The following is a 17897-nucleotide window of genomic DNA, read 5'->3' as shown; positions in this document are numbered from 1 at the left end:
GAAATGGGGAAAAGGTGTTTTCAGACATCTTCTCATGCACTTCATGCAACCTGTAAACCTCCCAAGACCTACCTGCACTAGATTTTTTGTAATAATTTAACATGTTTTTCAGGCACCTGGCTCAGCAAATACGACATAACTTTGTTTTTAATACAATGCCGTTACAGTTTCAAGCACTTTTTAACCTTTAAAACATTACACTGAAATTTAAGTGCTTTCAATGATTTCCAGCACCTTTGTCTCAATGATTTTCTTACTCATTTAGTTTCTCAACTCTTTTTATGTGAGTCTATATTATAATTTCATCATGTTTCCGTGTGTTTCTTGCGTCATTTGCTTGCATTTAAGAATAAAGAAAGCTTTTGAAAAGTCACATGTCAGTATGTTTCAAGACTTTCAAGAGCAGAGACAGCCTTGCAGTGTTAAAACACAAGATTTTCACATTACAAACTGATGAAAGTATCACTGTAGCACACTGACATGCCTTAGCACCGTCTCATTAATAGTAAGACAACGTGTTGGATTCATATAATGGCCACAAAATAATATTGTCAGCTGTAGTAAACCAAATATGCACTGATACAATTCAAATAAACCGAAAAAAAGGAATTCTTGGTCGTGCTTAAGTTATGATACAACAATATGAAAAAATAGAACCTCTACAGACTTGATTAATTTATTCCTGTTCCTTCCATGTACACTTGTAACACTAGGTGGCAGTGCAAGCCAATAATACAAATGTAACCTCTGCACGCTACAGTCTGAACAATCAGATAAGAAGTCAGTTTCTGTGCCACTCACAGGTGCTGTAGGACGGCTCGCACTGCAGCGACATTATCTGGTGTTTCTCCTCGTCCGTCTCCACCGTCAGGTTAGACAGGTACTGCTTCACCTTTCTGGCCATCTGAGCGTCTTCGTACAGCTTCTTGGCGTTGAGAAGCGAGCTGCGACGCACTCGTTTCTTGTGGGCGCCGCCCTGCACGTCCAACATGTTGGAGTTGGTGCTGCCCTGGCTCAAAGACCTGGCGAGGAGATGACAGGGGGAGGCAGAGGGAGGGAGGGAGGAAGGAGTGGGGTGAAGTAAACAGAGTAAAAGATGGACAATGGCGTGTGAAGGGAATATAAAGAGGTGATGGGTGACCCCAGATGAAGGATTGAGAAAGATGAGGCCGTAGAGAATAGACAGAGATAAACAAAGAAGACAGGAAAAGAGGAAATGCACATGAAAGCATAAAGACAGAAAACAAAAGGCAGATTGAAAGAGGGAAGGAAAGAACGGTACACAACAATCAGTCCAATCACCAACAAATCGGGCACGGCTACTTTCTTATCAAACACCTCTTCTACTATCAAATCTGCACATCTGCCTTTGTGTCAGAGCATAGCATTTTAAAAAAACGGGACCATGCAACTCGGAGGGAGGCAGCTGTCGCTCGTGTGCCATGCTATCACAGTACAGAACAGCAGAACATTCTGTCAGACGGAGGCAAAAAGGGTTAAGGAAACAGAAGATGCACAAGATTCGATATGGGGAATATTATGGCTTTAGGATGCAGATATGAACACACACCAAACATGAGTCAAATAGTATCTGTTCATGTTTCTCCTGGGCTGTTTGTCATGCCGGGTTTTTAGTTGCTGTTCTGAAGATTTTGGATCATATCAAATCATTTTGATCGGCAGCAGATTTCGTTAGTCAGATGCTACGGGGGGTGTAGACACTCAAACTGTCTTGACAATGTTGGCTCAAAAGAAAAAAATCAAAGTCCAGTAAGTTGCTTTTCATTTATATTTCCACAAGTGATTCCAAGGTCAAAAGTAACTTTGAACCTCAGATTTTGAGCTGCTGTAGACGAGAGGTCCCCAGTGCTCAGAAAATAAGGAAACTTTAACAATCCCATGACTTCTGGGTAAACTTAATCTGCTGACGTAGATCATGTGATACGATCAAAAGCTCTTCCACAGCTACCATAAAGAGAGGCGAAGTCCCTCGCCTTACAGGGGGACGTCCAGGTGATTTTATGTCACAATATGTAAGGAGTTGGTGGTGAGAGAAGAATCCTTTTTGATCTTGTTGAATTGCTGCATGAATTACACATATGATGCTCGTCAGTTTGAAAATCATTTTGCCGCTCAAGAAAGTTGCCGTTTTGGGCTTTCGTATGGACAATGAAGTATAGCACTGTGAAGACACGTAAATAGAATGACTACGCAACCAAAAGTCGTGAGTGTTATGTCTTCTCGTTTAACACTCAGTGAAACCTTGTAGAGTCAGCACTGCACGTTTGCACTCGGCAAGTTAGTCAGATCCAGGAGAGCTATTACTGCAGCTGTCAACATGAGCACACTGCATCAAGGTGATGTCCATGTTGGCACTGTTGATGTACATTTTCAAAGATGATGGAGTTCTTATTTCTTTTGCGTTATATCTTGACCACCAACTCAACTTACAAAATTGTGTTTTAAATTGGAAAAACATGTGCAATTCATGCTACACTTCAGAAATGAATTGTCCCTCGCCATTAACATACATACATATTTTTCCAAAAGAAGGTCTCATGGTTGAAACTGGAAGGGTAAGGACATCACTCTCTCACGACCTTAAATTGCGACCGTTTAACTTGCATTTCAATTTAATTTTTGCAGCCTGTCCCTGATATATTTACTTCTTAATTTATTTTTTTATAAGAATGACATTTCATTCCACTGCATACTTGTATTTCGATGAATGACCATAAATTTGAACTTTTACTTCCAGTTAATGTGATAAAACAAAGGTTTCAGTCAATCTTCTTTAATAACTACCTATTTCTATGTGAATGTTTTAAAAAACGTTTTATCAAAACAATCAATACCTATTCTAAGTTACTGTTTGACTCAAACAAACAATCTTATGAACGGGGCAAACAGTTAATGGGTCAATGATGGACTTCAGTATGGTTCAGGTGAATGGGCACTGCAAATGGAAGGGTTAATCACACACGAGCACAGGCAGAGACACATGTACACTCAGATAAAGTAAGGTGGGGCGGGGGGCATGCAGAGCTGATGGTGCTGGTGGAGGTGGGGTGGGGGGGGGGGGGGGGGGGATGCAGGGTGGATTGAAGTTTTGTTGGTCCACACTGAAACAGGATGAAACCAGTACCAGGACAAACTTACCCTAAACTCTTCCACCTCTTCTTCCTGCAAGCAAGAGGCGTGAAGATTGAAGCGTGACTTTAAGACAAGTTCAGGGGTCGGGGTGGACAAGACTATGCTGAGGTCATGCCACAACAGACAAACAAGAAATGACTGGAGATGGGACGACACCAGACATATGACATCTCCCCATATCAACCTGAAGAGTGCGAGTTGGTGTGGCCTTGTGCATCGCGGCCGTTGTGACACCTTTTGGAAAAACCTGTGTCATGTGTGATATGATGCTGAAACAAGTCTGAAGTAAAAGTCCTCTCTGACATCTTGTAGTATGAGGTGAGTGTCTACAGGGGGCAGTCATGCACTGCAGCAGTGACAGACAAACTGAGTGATACAAGCTACACACTGCAGGTCGGCATCAATTCTACATCACTTCCAGTCGATGATCAATGCCTTGTGTCCTTGTGCCGTTACATTCAAGCAGAGGAATGCAATCGAACAAACCAGAGGCATGAACAGGACAGGACGTGAATGGGAGTTGATTGAACCAGACCTCGAGCATGCGCCTGATCCTGTGGGTGAAGGATCCAGGTTGGAAGGTGGAGGTAGGGTGTGTGGTGCTTCCCTTTTTGCTCACATTTGCAGTCTTCTGTAGGAAAAACTGTAATCTAACCTCGCTACAATCATGCCTCTTTCTGTAAGTGACAGTCTAGCTGCTGGGCAATAGGAAGAGTCAGTTTCAAAGATGCACATAATTGAAGGGAGGGGATAATTTTTCACAGTAAAGTGATTGGAGACTGTCCCACTACAGAAATGTACTGTTAATTTGGTTCTGTGATGATTTTTGAGACACAAAATCCACCACAAGGTCTCTCACCTTAATGTATTTCCTCTGAAAAATATCTAAAAAGATTTTTTTATGACAGCAGCCACTGAAGATCTCCAGGCTTTCTTAGAGAGAAGTTTTGTGGGTGACACTTCTGTGAAACAGCTAAGTATCTGATAAAAGCTCAACACTGGGGTTTTGAGCTACCAGTATCTGTGAAACTGGCCCCGACAGCATCACGTAAAAGCAAAAATTGGTAAATCTCGAGAAATTTTGGGGACTCTTGTTATCAAAAACAACCAACCTCTGTCTGAACATGAGGGCAGGGTCCATGTTGGCCGAGGTCAACCGCACCACGTGTCGGATCTCCTTGGCGATCATCCTCAGCTTTTCAAAGTTCACGAGACCGTCCACGCTGGAGTCGTTCCCTGTTCATACATGCACAAACAGTGTGAGCTAGGGGGGTAAACTTTCAAAACTATACGACACAAATTATTAATATTTTGGGACATTTGCAAGATCGCAATGATATTTCTAAGTCGAATCTTCAAAGTGCAAATCTCCTTGTTCGGGTCTCCTTCATGTCATTCCTCCAGTAGATCAAAGTGGTGTCAGTCTTTCATGCCGAGTCATGCAGGGTCGTTTTGAGAATTTTTAGCAACTTGCTCAATTAGGGAAACTTTCTTTTCAATTCCTAGCATGGCCGTACACTTAAGAAAAAAAGGGCTTTAAGGAGAAGTCAGTTTGGGTGCTTTTGACATGACTCGGTGCGATACCTTAAAAAGGCAAGATGAGGAAGCCTTTAGCAGAAGTAAACCTGACTAAAATCCTCTACTTCCTCTGTATTGTCTGAACGGTCCATTTCAGAGTGTACAGTATGACATGTAGTTTCAGAAATGGCCTCAGTCTTTCAGTTAACAGACAATTAAAGGGAAATGTAGCAACATAATAAGTTATGTCGAAAGGCAAGACTCTTCTTACCTTCATGTAAGAAGGTGAGATCCTTCTTGACCACTGGGAAAAGTGGGATGATGGGAGGCTGCATGCTCTGGCTGCTCAGGATGTTGCGGTACTTGGCCATGTTCCTGGACGGGTCGAAGACATCCTGCAGGTCCCCGAACAGCTTTTCGTACTTGCTGGGCAGTTTCTCCCAGGAGCTCCGCAGGCGAGCCACGGGTGCCAAGTTCAGGCCGCTACGGGACGGAAAAAAGAGGCGCGAGGAGGCAGAGATAAATGGGTTGTGCGATGGGAAGAAGCGAGGGGAGGGACAGAGGTAGAGATGAGCCGGCACAAGAGGAGAAAGGAGCATATTTTTAGCGTTCGATACATACATCCCAATCAAAACTCCATACTGACACTTGCTTAATTGCCGCTCTTCGATCTAACCGTCTTCAGTCTTCATTTTCCAGAGCAGAGGACCCCTTGAGGCAATGTCATCTCAGAGCAGACTCATTTAGACAGCTGGTAATTATGACTGGCACAGCATTTATTCCTGCTCATTTCTTTCATTATCTTTTCCATCTCTGTCCCTTTCTCGTTGCCTTCAACTGTCCATCCCTCCTCCACTGCTGCTCCTACCTATCTGTGATTCAGCCACTTTCATCTCCGTCAATGGGTATATTTTTATATCATCACACCTGCCACTTTTTCCTTTTTTTTTTTTAAACACTTGACCACTTGCACAAAAAATGCGGAGTCTCCTTCAAAAATGAAGATAATGGAGGTTTTCTTGGAGCGGGTCTGCCCGATATAAAACATGATGGGAAATCCTGCAACCAACCATATCTTTCTCATACCCCGCCATGCACAGCAGCAATGCCCCTGTCACCAGGCAGGTTATGCATCAGTGAGCCATATGGGCACAGACATCCTGCTGTGAGGGAAAGTGTAAAGAGACATGGAGGTCAGACACTCTAAAGTGGCTTTTAGAGCAGTGAGCAGAGGAGCAACCCACTGCTTCTTAAAACTGAGGTCTAAACTCTGTCCTACATGACCCAATGTAACAAGAGGACAGCTTCAGGACCTGGTGCCTACCTAACCCACATGCAACTTGCCACAAACTGACATCACTGGGAACTATTTATCAATCTACAAGTAGTTTATTTAATACCATTTTAATATCTATAAGGACGAGCTATAGGATCTGGGACATTTTTTTTGTCGATCTGATATTGCCAAAAATTGATAAACCGCTCAAGTATAAAAACTACTGTCATCTGCGTAGAAACAACATTCTGGGTGTTTTACAAATAAGCAAATATAGGGGAAACAGTATAGTAGTAAGAGAACAGAGGCTTGTGGGTTATCAAAGGGGCAAAGCGAGCAACTTCCCAAGACCACCGGGGCTCGAGGGCCAATTTCAGACTGCAAAACATCTGTAAAACATCCTGAATTTTGTTTCCATGCAGATGATACTAGTTTTTATACATTAGTGTTATAACAATCTGTGGCAAAATCAAACTACAAGCAGATTTCCTGGTCTTATAGCTGGTCCTTCGGCATCTGGAGTTTTTTGTTACATACCAATACCAAGATGATTTCATTTTATTGTGTTATGTTTCATTACTTTTTAATGTTTGCATTTTTGTTTTAAAAGATTCTTATTAGGTATTCTTGAAATGTTTTCACATAAAAACAGATAAATACTATAAGAAAGTAAAAAAAAAAAAAAGCCTCTCCTGCATAACACACACACACACACAACTGAAAAAACACAAACGCTCTCTCAACTGCCTGTTCGGACAGAATACACACATATATTTGTGGGTTCAAACACAATCACATTTCCAAGTTCATCACAAACTATCAGCACTAACGGTCGAGTTCCTCACGTGTGCTTTACCCCCTGTAACAGGACCACATTACAACCATTTTCAGCTCAGTCTAACAGTCATCTAGAGCCAAAACCACAGAGGCCTGAGGGAATTGACAACAGCAGCAAACAATAAGTGTCGCTGCTGCTGTGGTTTGGGAGGATCGGGCCTGATTCAGTGAGCTGGTGGGAGGGTGAGGGGAGGAGGTGAGGAAGGAGACAAAAGGCTGAAGCTCATTTGGCAGAAAGAGTAGCGCTTACTTTTCAACTGTCTTTGATGCTACTACTTTACAACCAAATGTAATTTAAGAAGCCAGTACAGACACATAGTCTTAAAACAGCTTCTACATGGAGCCTACCTGATGATGGCGAACATGGAGTTGAAGTTCTTGCACTCTCTGCAGTGCAGGGCGATCTTGATGAAGTGTTTGATGGTCTTCATCCTCTTCAGGGCGTTGGGCTCCTTCAGGATCTCTGTGGCCACCCAGAAGGTCTCCTGGTTTATCACCTCCTCAAACTGTTTCAGATTACCACTTGCAATCGACGAGTCTAGTTTAAACAAGTCGTCCACGTACCTGGGAACAATGACGAGGAGGTTAACCATGCACGACGACGGGTTCGTTCAATATACCACCCGTAGTATTATTTTTGACCTTTTTTATCAATGTCTTTACTCTTAAACATGGTATTAAGTTTCTTTCTTAAAAATGCAAGGACGAAGCAAAATGTTTAACAAGTACATACTCTGTGGACTCAATATTCCTGAAGAGCTCAAAGTCTCTCATGGAGAGCTGGGCAGCGACCTCCATGGTGCTGAGCTGCAGCAGAGAGATCTGACTCTCTCTGAGAAGATCCTGAGCGTCCTCGTCTGAACACAACGTCTCCGTCTCCATATTGTTCTTCAGGTAGTATCTACAGGGAGAACAGAGGGAAAGATGACAAGAAGTTAAACAATATATTGTTTTAGCAAGGAAAAGAGTTTAGCTTCTACTAGTGCTCGTCCTGCTGTGCAATTACAGTTCGTTTTTCGTTTGTTTTTAATTTCCATTTCATTTTTAGTCTTTTGCCTGCAATCCAGTTCAGTAACAGTTCGCTTTCAAAGTGGATCTTCTAGTTTCAGTTCAGTTTTATTTGTTTATTTTTTCTCCTTTTTTGGTTAGTTTGTTGTTTTTACCAGTTTCAGTATTAGGTTGTTGTATTTCTCTGAACACGTTTTGAGAAGTTCAGAAGAGCTAATACAGAACAAACTCAGCACTCTGTGACAGCAACTGACGCAGAATTATGTAGACATCACAGTCTCAATGAACACATACCAATGCCTCCTGATGCTCGTTGGGCTGCTGAATTTGACCAAATTGACAAAGACAAAAAGACATTCCTGTATATTTTTATTTCATGATGCAAATACACCATGTCCTTTAAGTTAGTCTCATTTTTCATTTCTGAACTGAAATGTTTTTTTTTTACACCATGTATTTGGTTTTTCTGGTAGTTTAGTTTGAGTGAACTAAAATAACCATTTACTCTGTGGAGTCAGACAGAATGAAACAATATCTATTTCTGCAATTTTTCCAGGAAGTTACTCATCTGTACAACTCCCTGATATCCCCAGACTTCTCTTGCAAATTTATCAAATCTGAAAATACGCCCAGCAGTGACAGAAATCCTGCAGAGAAACAGACGAGGACTAACCATGTCGAAGAAAGTAAAAAAAAAAAAAAAAATCTTTGAAAGTGATGTCATCGCTGTGTATTTTTAGAGCAGTAGCAGTGGGTACGAGATCTGCAGTATCCTCAGATGCTTTAATAAAGGCTGCAGAGGCAGACGGGTGGGTGGACAGGATCCAGTTTTTCATCCCGCTGTAACTTTCAGCGAAAAACCCAGATAAATCTCCTGAATGTTCCCCTCATTTGCATCTCATCTTAAAAGGGCCACATTTTCTGTCTCCAACTTCTGATGAGTTTTTAGGAAAGGGAATAAATACCCAGATGGTATTGATAGAGTATAGCCATATTTTACCCGGGGTAAAGACGTGGAGAGACACAGTTATAGGGGAGAGAGAGGAGCTTAGAGCAGTTTCTCTATAGGTTTGATCTCCAACAGTTTCTGTGGGAGGATGTCCAGCAGCAGGCCATCTCTCCCACCTCGTTATGTGCCCTTCACTTCCTCTCTAATGGAGCTGTAATGTGGACATCTAGGAATGCGGCATCTTAGCTGCTTGTAGACCTACAGCCCAAGTGCCAAGTGTTGGCATGGATGTGACTCTAAATTGGCCTCCGTTACTCTGCCAGAGGAGCTCTAGAGAAGAGCAGCGAGCAAGAAGAGGTGAGGTGAGAAGATCGAGCTTAATTTACGTTTAGGATAAAGCACGAGACATGTTTCACACTTAGAAAGAAGTGAAGACTCTTTTGAGAGATCGAACGTAGATCTGAAGACGTTATTGGAGGCTGAATGTTCAATTTTGAGATATTTAAGGACTTTCCAAGAACCTGTAGACACATTAAACTAACATTAGTTGAGAGGAACTGAGGAGATAGGGGGGAAGCACACAAGAGGAGGAAAGCAGTGTTGAGGGGAGATAAAAGTAGATGAGGTGGGAGGAGATAAGAGGAGAAAAAAGGTGAAATATAACGATAGGTTGCAAGGAGGGGGACAAGATTTGAGGAGACAAAAAGGGATGAGAGGATATGAGATGAGGCAAAAGGAGAGAGTGGATACGAGATTGGAAGAGGCCAGAGGAGGAAAGGGAAGATGAGGGGACAAATGGGAGAAGAGGCAAGAGGAAATGGGGGAGAGGAGAGGAAATGATAGGAGGGAAGAGAGGAGGAGAGGAGAGGAGGGGAAATGATAGGAGAGAAGAGAGGAGGAGAGGAGAGGAGGGGAAATGATAGGAGGGGAGAGGAGGAGAGGAGAGGAGGGGAAATGATAGGAGAGAAGAGAGGAGGAGAGGAGAGAAAAGGATAGGAGATAAGAAGAGAGGAGTACTTTAAATAATCATTTGATGGTCCAATTTTCTCAAGTAAATTAAAATTACATTAACAAACTCAAGACTCATTAAACAAAAAACAAACACGCAATCTGTACATATGGAGAGGAGACTAAATTAATGATGGACAAAGTGGAGCTAAATCACTGGCACATAGCCAGTGTATATAACCACCAGTGGTGGTTTGTGCGGGCGTCTGTCTATATGTCTATATGTATTTTGGCAGCGTGAACAAGACTTGCTGCTGGCTCGGGCCTGTCCCCTGTTAGACCTCCTGTCAATCATCAGCGGCAGAGAAGTGGAAGCTGAGGAGGCGGGATACAGAGACAGAGAGATGTCCGCCTGCTGCGTCTGATATATACGACGACTGCAAACTGCGCTGCATACAAACTACATGTATATCCCGCTGACACTGCACCATGTATATGTATACATGTTGCATGACAGTGGATTGTAAATTTGTCATGTAAGATAGACAATCTGTAAAGCTTTTATTTTGTTGTAAATAACTTCTCCGGATTAAAGAAAAGGGGACCGATCTTTCACTACCAATATCTCACAGGATGACATTTTTGTCCCATGCAGCTTAGCCATCCATCAAAGACACCAGGAAGGTGTTACCATGAGTGAGTGTCTCGCTGTCGATACATGTTTCGACACTGTCTTGGTAAGAATTTATGCCTATAGATGCATGCACATACAAATGAGTCGGCTTGTAAACACTATTTGCATGTCTATCTGTGCACAGATGCGTGACTTCGTATAAGAAGGTGACCGTCTGTATCTATAACTTCGTACGTGCCTGTGTGTGTGCGTATGAATAATTCCAGCCGTGCCACTCTGTCTGCTGAGGCCTCCGCCCCTGACAGAGGATGAAATATTCATGCTAACCTAGTTGGGAGGGGACTGATGAGGGACCACAGGAGACCAGGGGAGAGGGAGGGAAAAAAAAAGTGTGAAAAAACTGACTGAGGAACCGTTTGAAAGCAGACTTTTTACGGCTGCGGGCCAATTATCCTTCATGTCCAGCTAACTTTAAAGAGGGAATGTGTCCGGCATAGAAACGACCGTGTGATGTGCCACAGATTTGCCCACATCTAAAAAAAAAAAAAAAACCCACTGATGTTTTGGTTGAATGAAACACACAGCATCACACACAGGCTGTTGACCAGCATCACGTGCAACTCACTGCAACTAAAAACATTTCCCAGAGCTTTTGTGGGGCGCCTGATTTATTCATTCCACTGAACTAGGACACTGGCTCTGAATCCGGCTCCTCGGCACCTGGAGCCTTGCTGGTTTGTCTTCGAGCTATTTACTCAGGAGCTGATTTACACCTCAGAGATGCTAACTGAATTAACAAAATCACAAAATACTACCCTGTAAGATGTTGTATTGGACTAAATTCTATCCATTTACAGACTGAAGCTCACTAGTTCATACAAAATAGTGAGCAATGTGTGGCCTTGTGTAAATTTGTCCAACCCAGATATAATTTGGAAAAGGAAAGGAAGGAAAATCTCAGGATTGTGGTTTTGGAGTCCAAGCACCACAGATCTTTGCTTTGGTTTTCAACAACACACAAGACTGCATAAATTCTGAAATCCTCTGATCAACTTCCAGCAACTTTCTGTCCAAGATTCCCACTGTGGATCGGCTGCTTTTTCCAGGATCAATGTGCTTCCCTGACACTGAAATATCCTGGTTTATTACTTCCCACTCGCTGCCCGGTACTTTAAGTTGCAGAGACAGAGACACTTGCACACTGTTCGATTTGAGCTTAATTTTTAAGCAGACCTACATTCAGCTTTGTCAGACGTTGTTTACGATGCAATGTACAGGGGCAGTGAGGACCAATCGGATGCTCCTGACCGGCCATCAAAAGTTCATCTCTGACATGGCAGAACATTTTGTCCTCCTTGAAACAGAGCCACGACTGGATTTTTCAAAGGTCAGGTCCCTTTTCTTTCACGCCTGCACGAAGTGGCAAAACGAGCACCTCAAAGTGCCATGGCAACACAATGCGTCGGGTTGGTGGAGCTGTGACAACAGTAAATGTACCTCTGATATTTCCTCCTCCTACTATCACGACTGATGTGAACAAGAGAAAGATTGGTAGGAAATATGGTCATGTTTTTGTTCTGATTTAGATAGGGAGCTTGTAAATATGTTGGTGCTGCCGACTAGTACGAGCTCGATACAAGGGTAGATTAATGTAATAGATCTTCGTTAGCTAACAAACCTTTCTCTGAACTTTCAAACAAAGATATTTACAGACAACTTTCAACTGCTGATCTACTTGCACAGCGATTGTTGGAGTTTAACAAAAACAAAAGTCTTCCAGTGTATACCTAGTCTGAGGCGTGTGCATGTCACTAAACATCAGTTTAATTCCTCCATTTCTTACCTGCCGTTGAGCTGAATCCGATCAGCCAGTTTGGAGAGCTGGTCGGGCAGGCGGCGCTGCTTTATGACTCCCTCTGGGCTGACTGATACCTCACACAGGGAGTATGTCTCAGGTGCTGCGATGAGGCCGAACTCATTGACAGTGTGGGCGACCACATCCTTGGCTGTAGTGTCCTTGCTGATAATGATGTAGCAGCTCTGCTGGTCGGCCTTGAACACCCGGATCACCTGGTCAGGGATGTCTGAGAGTTGGAAGAGAGAAAGGAGAAGAGGAGTGCTGTCAGGGACTGAGTAGGGTTGGATGAGGAGAACGTGTATGGAGGCCAAAACTATAATAAATGCCAATAATGCAATAAAACTAAATGTAATGAAGTCTAAGACACTATAAAAGTAATTTAAGAGATGTTTGGCAATTTTTGTCTGGAGAGTTTCGTCGTCTCTCCAGCCCTGCTGTTACATAAATTCAGTGAGTCTTTCTGTGAAGCCATTTTTTATTTTTTTTGGACTTGCATGATGATGCCACATCTTGCAACATCGCTACAAGTTCAATAGTATTATTTTCTCTTTCTATGTTGGACACAGATGAATTATAAACCTCTACAAGGTCACGAACAGGAGAATACATACATATAAATACCTGTCACTGTTTGTATGCAAGCATGTACAGTAAAGTGAGTTGTGTGGTTGCTTGTAACCAAACTACTTGGTTTGTTTTTTATCAGTCTTTGCACATGTGCTCTCTGTGATTTTTTTTTAACGTCTGGTTTGATGCAGCAGGTGCCCTCAAAGGGGCTCTGTGTAACAGTTCGTAGGGATTTAATATATTAACATCTTTTTTAATTGCCCATATGTGAAGACTTGGATGCGATTTCCTGCGATAGTCCAAAGGATGTGCCTTGTCTGTCTCAGCGCCTCTCTCTGCTCTCCTAACAGAGAGCAACCTTTGCTAACCTAAGTTTAGAAATGCAGCCCCCCAAATATAAACTTAAGACCAGCTTCCAGCACTGAAGTTTCACAGAGCTATTTGAATCCAAGAGTCTGATGCTGGAGACAATAAAGTCACTTTGAGCCTTGAAACACAGATGCTGTACTTGTTATCAAACCATGCATCAATACCAATTCTTGGTATAAGCTAGAACTACATGTGACACAATCAGTGACGTCTTTCACAGATATTTTGTGCCTCAGATAAAGGAACAAGGTCACATTCAACAGTTAGAGAGGAAATAACAGTGTGCTATGAGCTGTGTGACAGTGGTAGAAGCAGGAGGAATCTCATACATGCATGTGGGGTAATGATCTCCACACATCATCACCTCTCACTTTTTTTAGTTTCGTTACCTAGTTATACTTTGGTTTACAATAATAACACACTTGAGTTAGACGTTCAAATCTGGTCCCATCCTGGTCCTGTATATTCAACATAACTTTGCAGGGGAACCTTCTATTAAGACTTGAAGAGAAAAAATAAATAAATACACACACTCTTCATTCAATAATTAATCATTTAAACTTAAATCATTTACTGAGCCACATTATGTAACGCGTTTAAAAGCCACAAATGCAAAATTATTCATAAACAGTCAAACTGTTTTCCCATGTTAAATGAATGAATGGAATACAGTATAATTGTGTGATTGATTTAAGTAAATATTCAATAGTAAGAGGCAAAAATAGAAGCTACATTTCCCTGTGGCAGCTGACGCTGGAGCAGCTGCACGCGACTCACACGGAGCGGTGTGTGTTAAATAATGGAGATGTTCCCCCTGAGTGAAATACTGCATTAAAGATCCCTGTGTTTGAGTAAGGAAGAGGGTACGCCCCATTAGCCACAGGCAGCCAAAGAGCTCCATCATTTAAACTGAAAATGGAGGGAAATCACGAAGAGATCGCGGAGAAACAATGCAAAAGGCCTGCGTGACTGATGAGCGTGCCTCCTCCTGTTTACCGAGCAGAGAGCGGTTAAGTGTGTTCAGACACAAAGTCATTACCTCCACCTTTATTAGCACACAGATCTCTCGACTGTCTGCAGTGACTGTGGGGATCTTTAGGTGTCTGTGTGTGTGTGTGTGTGTGTGTGTGTGTGTTGAGATGATGAGAGCTGGGGCAGCTTTACTATCATCATTACAGCAGCGGTGGCGGCAGCACAATAAGCACGAAGGAATTGCTGAAGGTAAAGCCAATAACAATAACGTTAGAGTGAATGCTGACAATCAATCACCTCTGCTTGTTATAAGAGCCTGTTGGTGTGTGTGTCTATTGTGTCAGTGTGTGTACAGGGTTAGCGTATCCCCGTATCAGTGATGTAGGAATGAAAGAAGTGAGGATTTTTTGAGGGAAGTTTGGTTGTATTCATATGAAAAAATGCTGCCATTGCCTCCTTTTCTTCCTTTTCTGTATAAACCATTTTGACAGGAATGTATTCATGTATTCTCTTTCACTCTATTCATATATATACATCCAAATCTTTTCCTATTCTGTAACTTCTGCTGGCTGATTCTTTACACGTATCGTAGATTTACATTTACTTTGAATATTTTGGTATAAATGTAAGCATAAATGTGTCTTTTACGCTTTGTATATTGTGTGAATTTCACCGTGTCGTTTTCTATTTTGCAGGTCAATGATTCCTGGAATGCCGACATATTGATATTTTGATGTTGAAGGCCAATCTTGGCTATGAATGACCTCTCTGTGGACTGTGGGCTTATTGATTGGAATCACATGCACTTAATATGTCAGTCAAATGATTAGTGACTTTTATCCAGGAAGGTTCACTCTACAGGTTGAAGTGGAAGTATCACCATCATCATATATTCAGTGCACTGGAGAACTTAAGCAGTTTCTCCACTAAATATAGTCTTAGTTGCTCAACTGACAAGTTCCGTAACTTATGGCAACTGTTTTTATCTACAAGCTCCATTAAGCCTAGATGTATCATTCTGATGGCTGATTTTGTATTATTTACCATTTGTTTTGCCTTTGTGCAACGACTGTATTAATTTATTTTTATTACTATCATGACCATCAAGATTATCATTATCATTTGCATTACTCTCTGAAAAGGTTCATTTTCAATTTTCTTTCTATATTTTGGCTGTAACAGCATTATCAATTTTGTTTTGTGCACAAGCTTATAAAACAAGTAGAAGCTACAAATTAATTAATAAAGTCAATAAAAGTTAATAAAACAGGTCTTTCCAGGCTGAATTCCCTCAAATTCAAGTACTCAAAACTGCACTGTTTGAGACATGTGAACGAGGTTTGTTACTGTTGCAACACTAAGAATTTTTTATAGTGAAAACAAGCAGGCTTTACAGTTCGAGTAAAAATAGCTTTCTCACTCAGGCGCACATGAGTGTTCTAAACTGTGACCTTCAAACCTTCTCGAGGCAAGTGAAATAACAATAACAAGCATGCAAACGGTGGAGTGAAACGCATGTACTCATGTTAAGTTAAAAAAATGCCAGAGGAATTAGATTTCATTATTTGACTAAATATGTAAATTGAATCACTTTCAGTGACCAGTGTCTATTTAAATGCCACTGGGTGCAGTTTTGCTGGTTGGGACATATGGATTTATGTCTCACTGGTATCATCATGCGACAATCATGTGAACAGTGATTGTATTTAAAGATGGCTGATCTCTATGTTTCTTTTCATTTCAACGACCCATGGGATCCTTTATTCTTAGGATCAGAAATGCAAAAACTGCATCAGAAGAATGCATGTGTCGCTCCCTCCATGTTTCCTGTGATGCTGCAGCAGCAGAGGTCCTCTCTTGTTTATGTGCAGCAGGGCGGTGAGGATGAACTGAGTGGAGGCTAAACGCTCTGTGTCTCATTAGCTGTGATTTGTGATGAGAGTGTGGGAAGCTCTTGGCTAATAGCTGGCTATCATATCCAGGGGGTTTAATCATATTTAATCCTGTGGACGAGCTGCGACCTGACCTGCACTGCACGCAGGAGGACAATCGCTGCCCATCCAGCCAAACACCCAATCAATTATCATCTTTAATAAGGTATCATTCATTTTCTTCAGCACCAGAGAATGCATTCATGGGCCGAAGCCAAAAAGGATTTCTACACAGGGAAAAAAAAAAAAAAGTCTGGTGTTTTTGCAAACACAGCACAAAGAGAGGCGACGCGCTCTCCACAAGCCTCCTTTCTCACCCTCCTTTCTACTATTTGCCAAAGCTTTTCCCAGTCACTCCATCATAAAGTCGGAAGAAATAAATCACAGAGTTAAGCATACGGAGCAGAAGAGGGCAGGGCATGATGGCTGGGGGAGCTTAGAGGAGAGCAGAGTGGAATAGCTGGGGTTAAACATCTGGGCTCTCATAAATACACACAAATAAAAAAAAGGTTTATTAAAAAAGTGCTATGTTGTAGGCAACCCGACAAGCCTGGAAGCCACGGGTAGAGTTTGGTGACATTGTCACATAGGTTTACACTTGAATGTGCTGCAGCTGAGCATCCAGCCTGCAAACTGATGTTACTGGTGCAGTTTTTAATGTTTGCTTGGTCCCTTCTTCAACAAGTTGTGGTCTAGGACAAGAAGCCTCTATGTTTGGAAGTTAGATAAGAGGAAGAATTAAGCAGGAAAGCTGACGTGAGTTGGTCTTAAAAGTTAGTGGCTCCTTTATTATGTACTGTAACAGACAGACAGCTGTTAAGTCTGTCTACCAACAATATTGCTGCTGTTAAACACTTGAAAACCTCACTGTTTTTGTTCTGCCTGAAATTTGAATCTGGAAAAATGAAAATCACATCATCCTATGATTATCACAGAGGCTGAGAGACATTTGGTTTCAACATCTGTCCTGGGTGGTGCGTTCACAATGGGGACAGCGCTGGGACACAGCATTTTTAACACAAATTAAGAAATGTCTTCATGTCTAATGTTTGCCAAATTAATCAGAATGCCCAAATAGTTAAGAATGTGATTTAGACAGTGTTTTTATAAAGTTTCTCCTAACTCCATACTCACAAAATGTGTTGATTTTTTAAGGGAGTTTGGGTATTTTCTCCATGGGCAACAAAGACATTGCCTATGTTGGTTACCGTTTAGTGTATTTGTAAAATATGACATGTCTACCACCAATTAATTGTGGTCTTTCATGAATTGAGTGTAAATGATAAAACCAGTTGAAACTGTGTGTTGGGAGGTAAGACGCACTTGAGACAGTGAAACAGACAGGCTAGTACAGCTGTGCCATGACAAACTGACGAAAGAAACAACTTAGTGCATTTCATTTAATGCTGAATTTACAGGAAGGGGTGAATGATTCAGAGCAAAGTTTTGCAAAGTTTGTTAAGTTTCTTCTCACTCGACAACTCCTAATATAGTGCTATTTGCGAGGGAGTCTGGGGATATTGCCGTTACTGGTCTAGTTGTCTACTTGTGATCGGATCTCTCAGGAAGGACGTTGACACCAAATGTTAACAGCCTCATACATTCTCTCACAAGGATGGATGTCAAGTGGAGAATTATAAATACAATACAAGACTGAAACCAGTGCCTGAGGGATGAAGATCATGGACGCTGAGGTTCAAAGAAGAAGTGTGCAAAAAAGGTTCACGGATTAAAGAAAGAAGAGACAGAGACAATCCAACAGTAGCAGTGAAGGTGTGTATACTTACAGTACAGTCCCAAGGCTTGGCAAGCAGAGAGGAAAAAGAAAGAGAAAACACAGTGAATATACGAGAGGAAGAAAGAGTGTGGGAGAGAAC

The 17897-nt window shown here is 41.9% G+C and overlaps 1 protein-coding gene across 9 annotated transcripts in view; it reads right to left on the bottom strand.

Moving 5' to 3' along the window:
• Nucleotides 1-17897, bottom strand: part of rapgef6 (Rap guanine nucleotide exchange factor (GEF) 6) — a 161602-nt gene that overhangs the window by 12892 nt on the left and 130813 nt on the right. For 6 of the 9 annotated variants that reach the window (XM_030438059.1, XM_030438065.1, XM_030438060.1 and 3 more), the window contains 8 exons: nt 17808-17822; nt 12167-12407; nt 7518-7685; nt 7133-7348; nt 4943-5154; nt 4266-4389; nt 3160-3183; nt 802-1022 (listed from right to left, as the gene is read on the bottom strand). In XM_030438059.1, coding sequence (XP_030293919.1) covers nt 802-1022; nt 3160-3183; nt 4266-4389; nt 4943-5154; nt 7133-7348; nt 7518-7685; nt 12167-12407; nt 17808-17822 — 1221 coding nt within the window. The remainder of the gene's footprint in view (nt 1-801; nt 1023-3159; nt 3184-4265; nt 4390-4942; nt 5155-7132; nt 7349-7517; nt 7686-12166; nt 12408-17807; nt 17823-17897) is intronic. The other 3 variants (XM_030438061.1, XM_030438064.1, XM_030438062.1) reach the window with 2 other exon arrangements.

Source organism: Sparus aurata, chromosome 13 (assembly GCF_900880675.1).
Source record: "Sparus aurata chromosome 13, fSpaAur1.1, whole genome shotgun sequence".
Classification (NCBI taxonomy): domain Eukaryota; kingdom Metazoa; phylum Chordata; class Actinopteri; order Spariformes; family Sparidae; genus Sparus; species Sparus aurata.
Note: the sequence above shows the minus strand (reverse complement) of the source record. Positions and strands in the feature narration are given on the sequence as shown.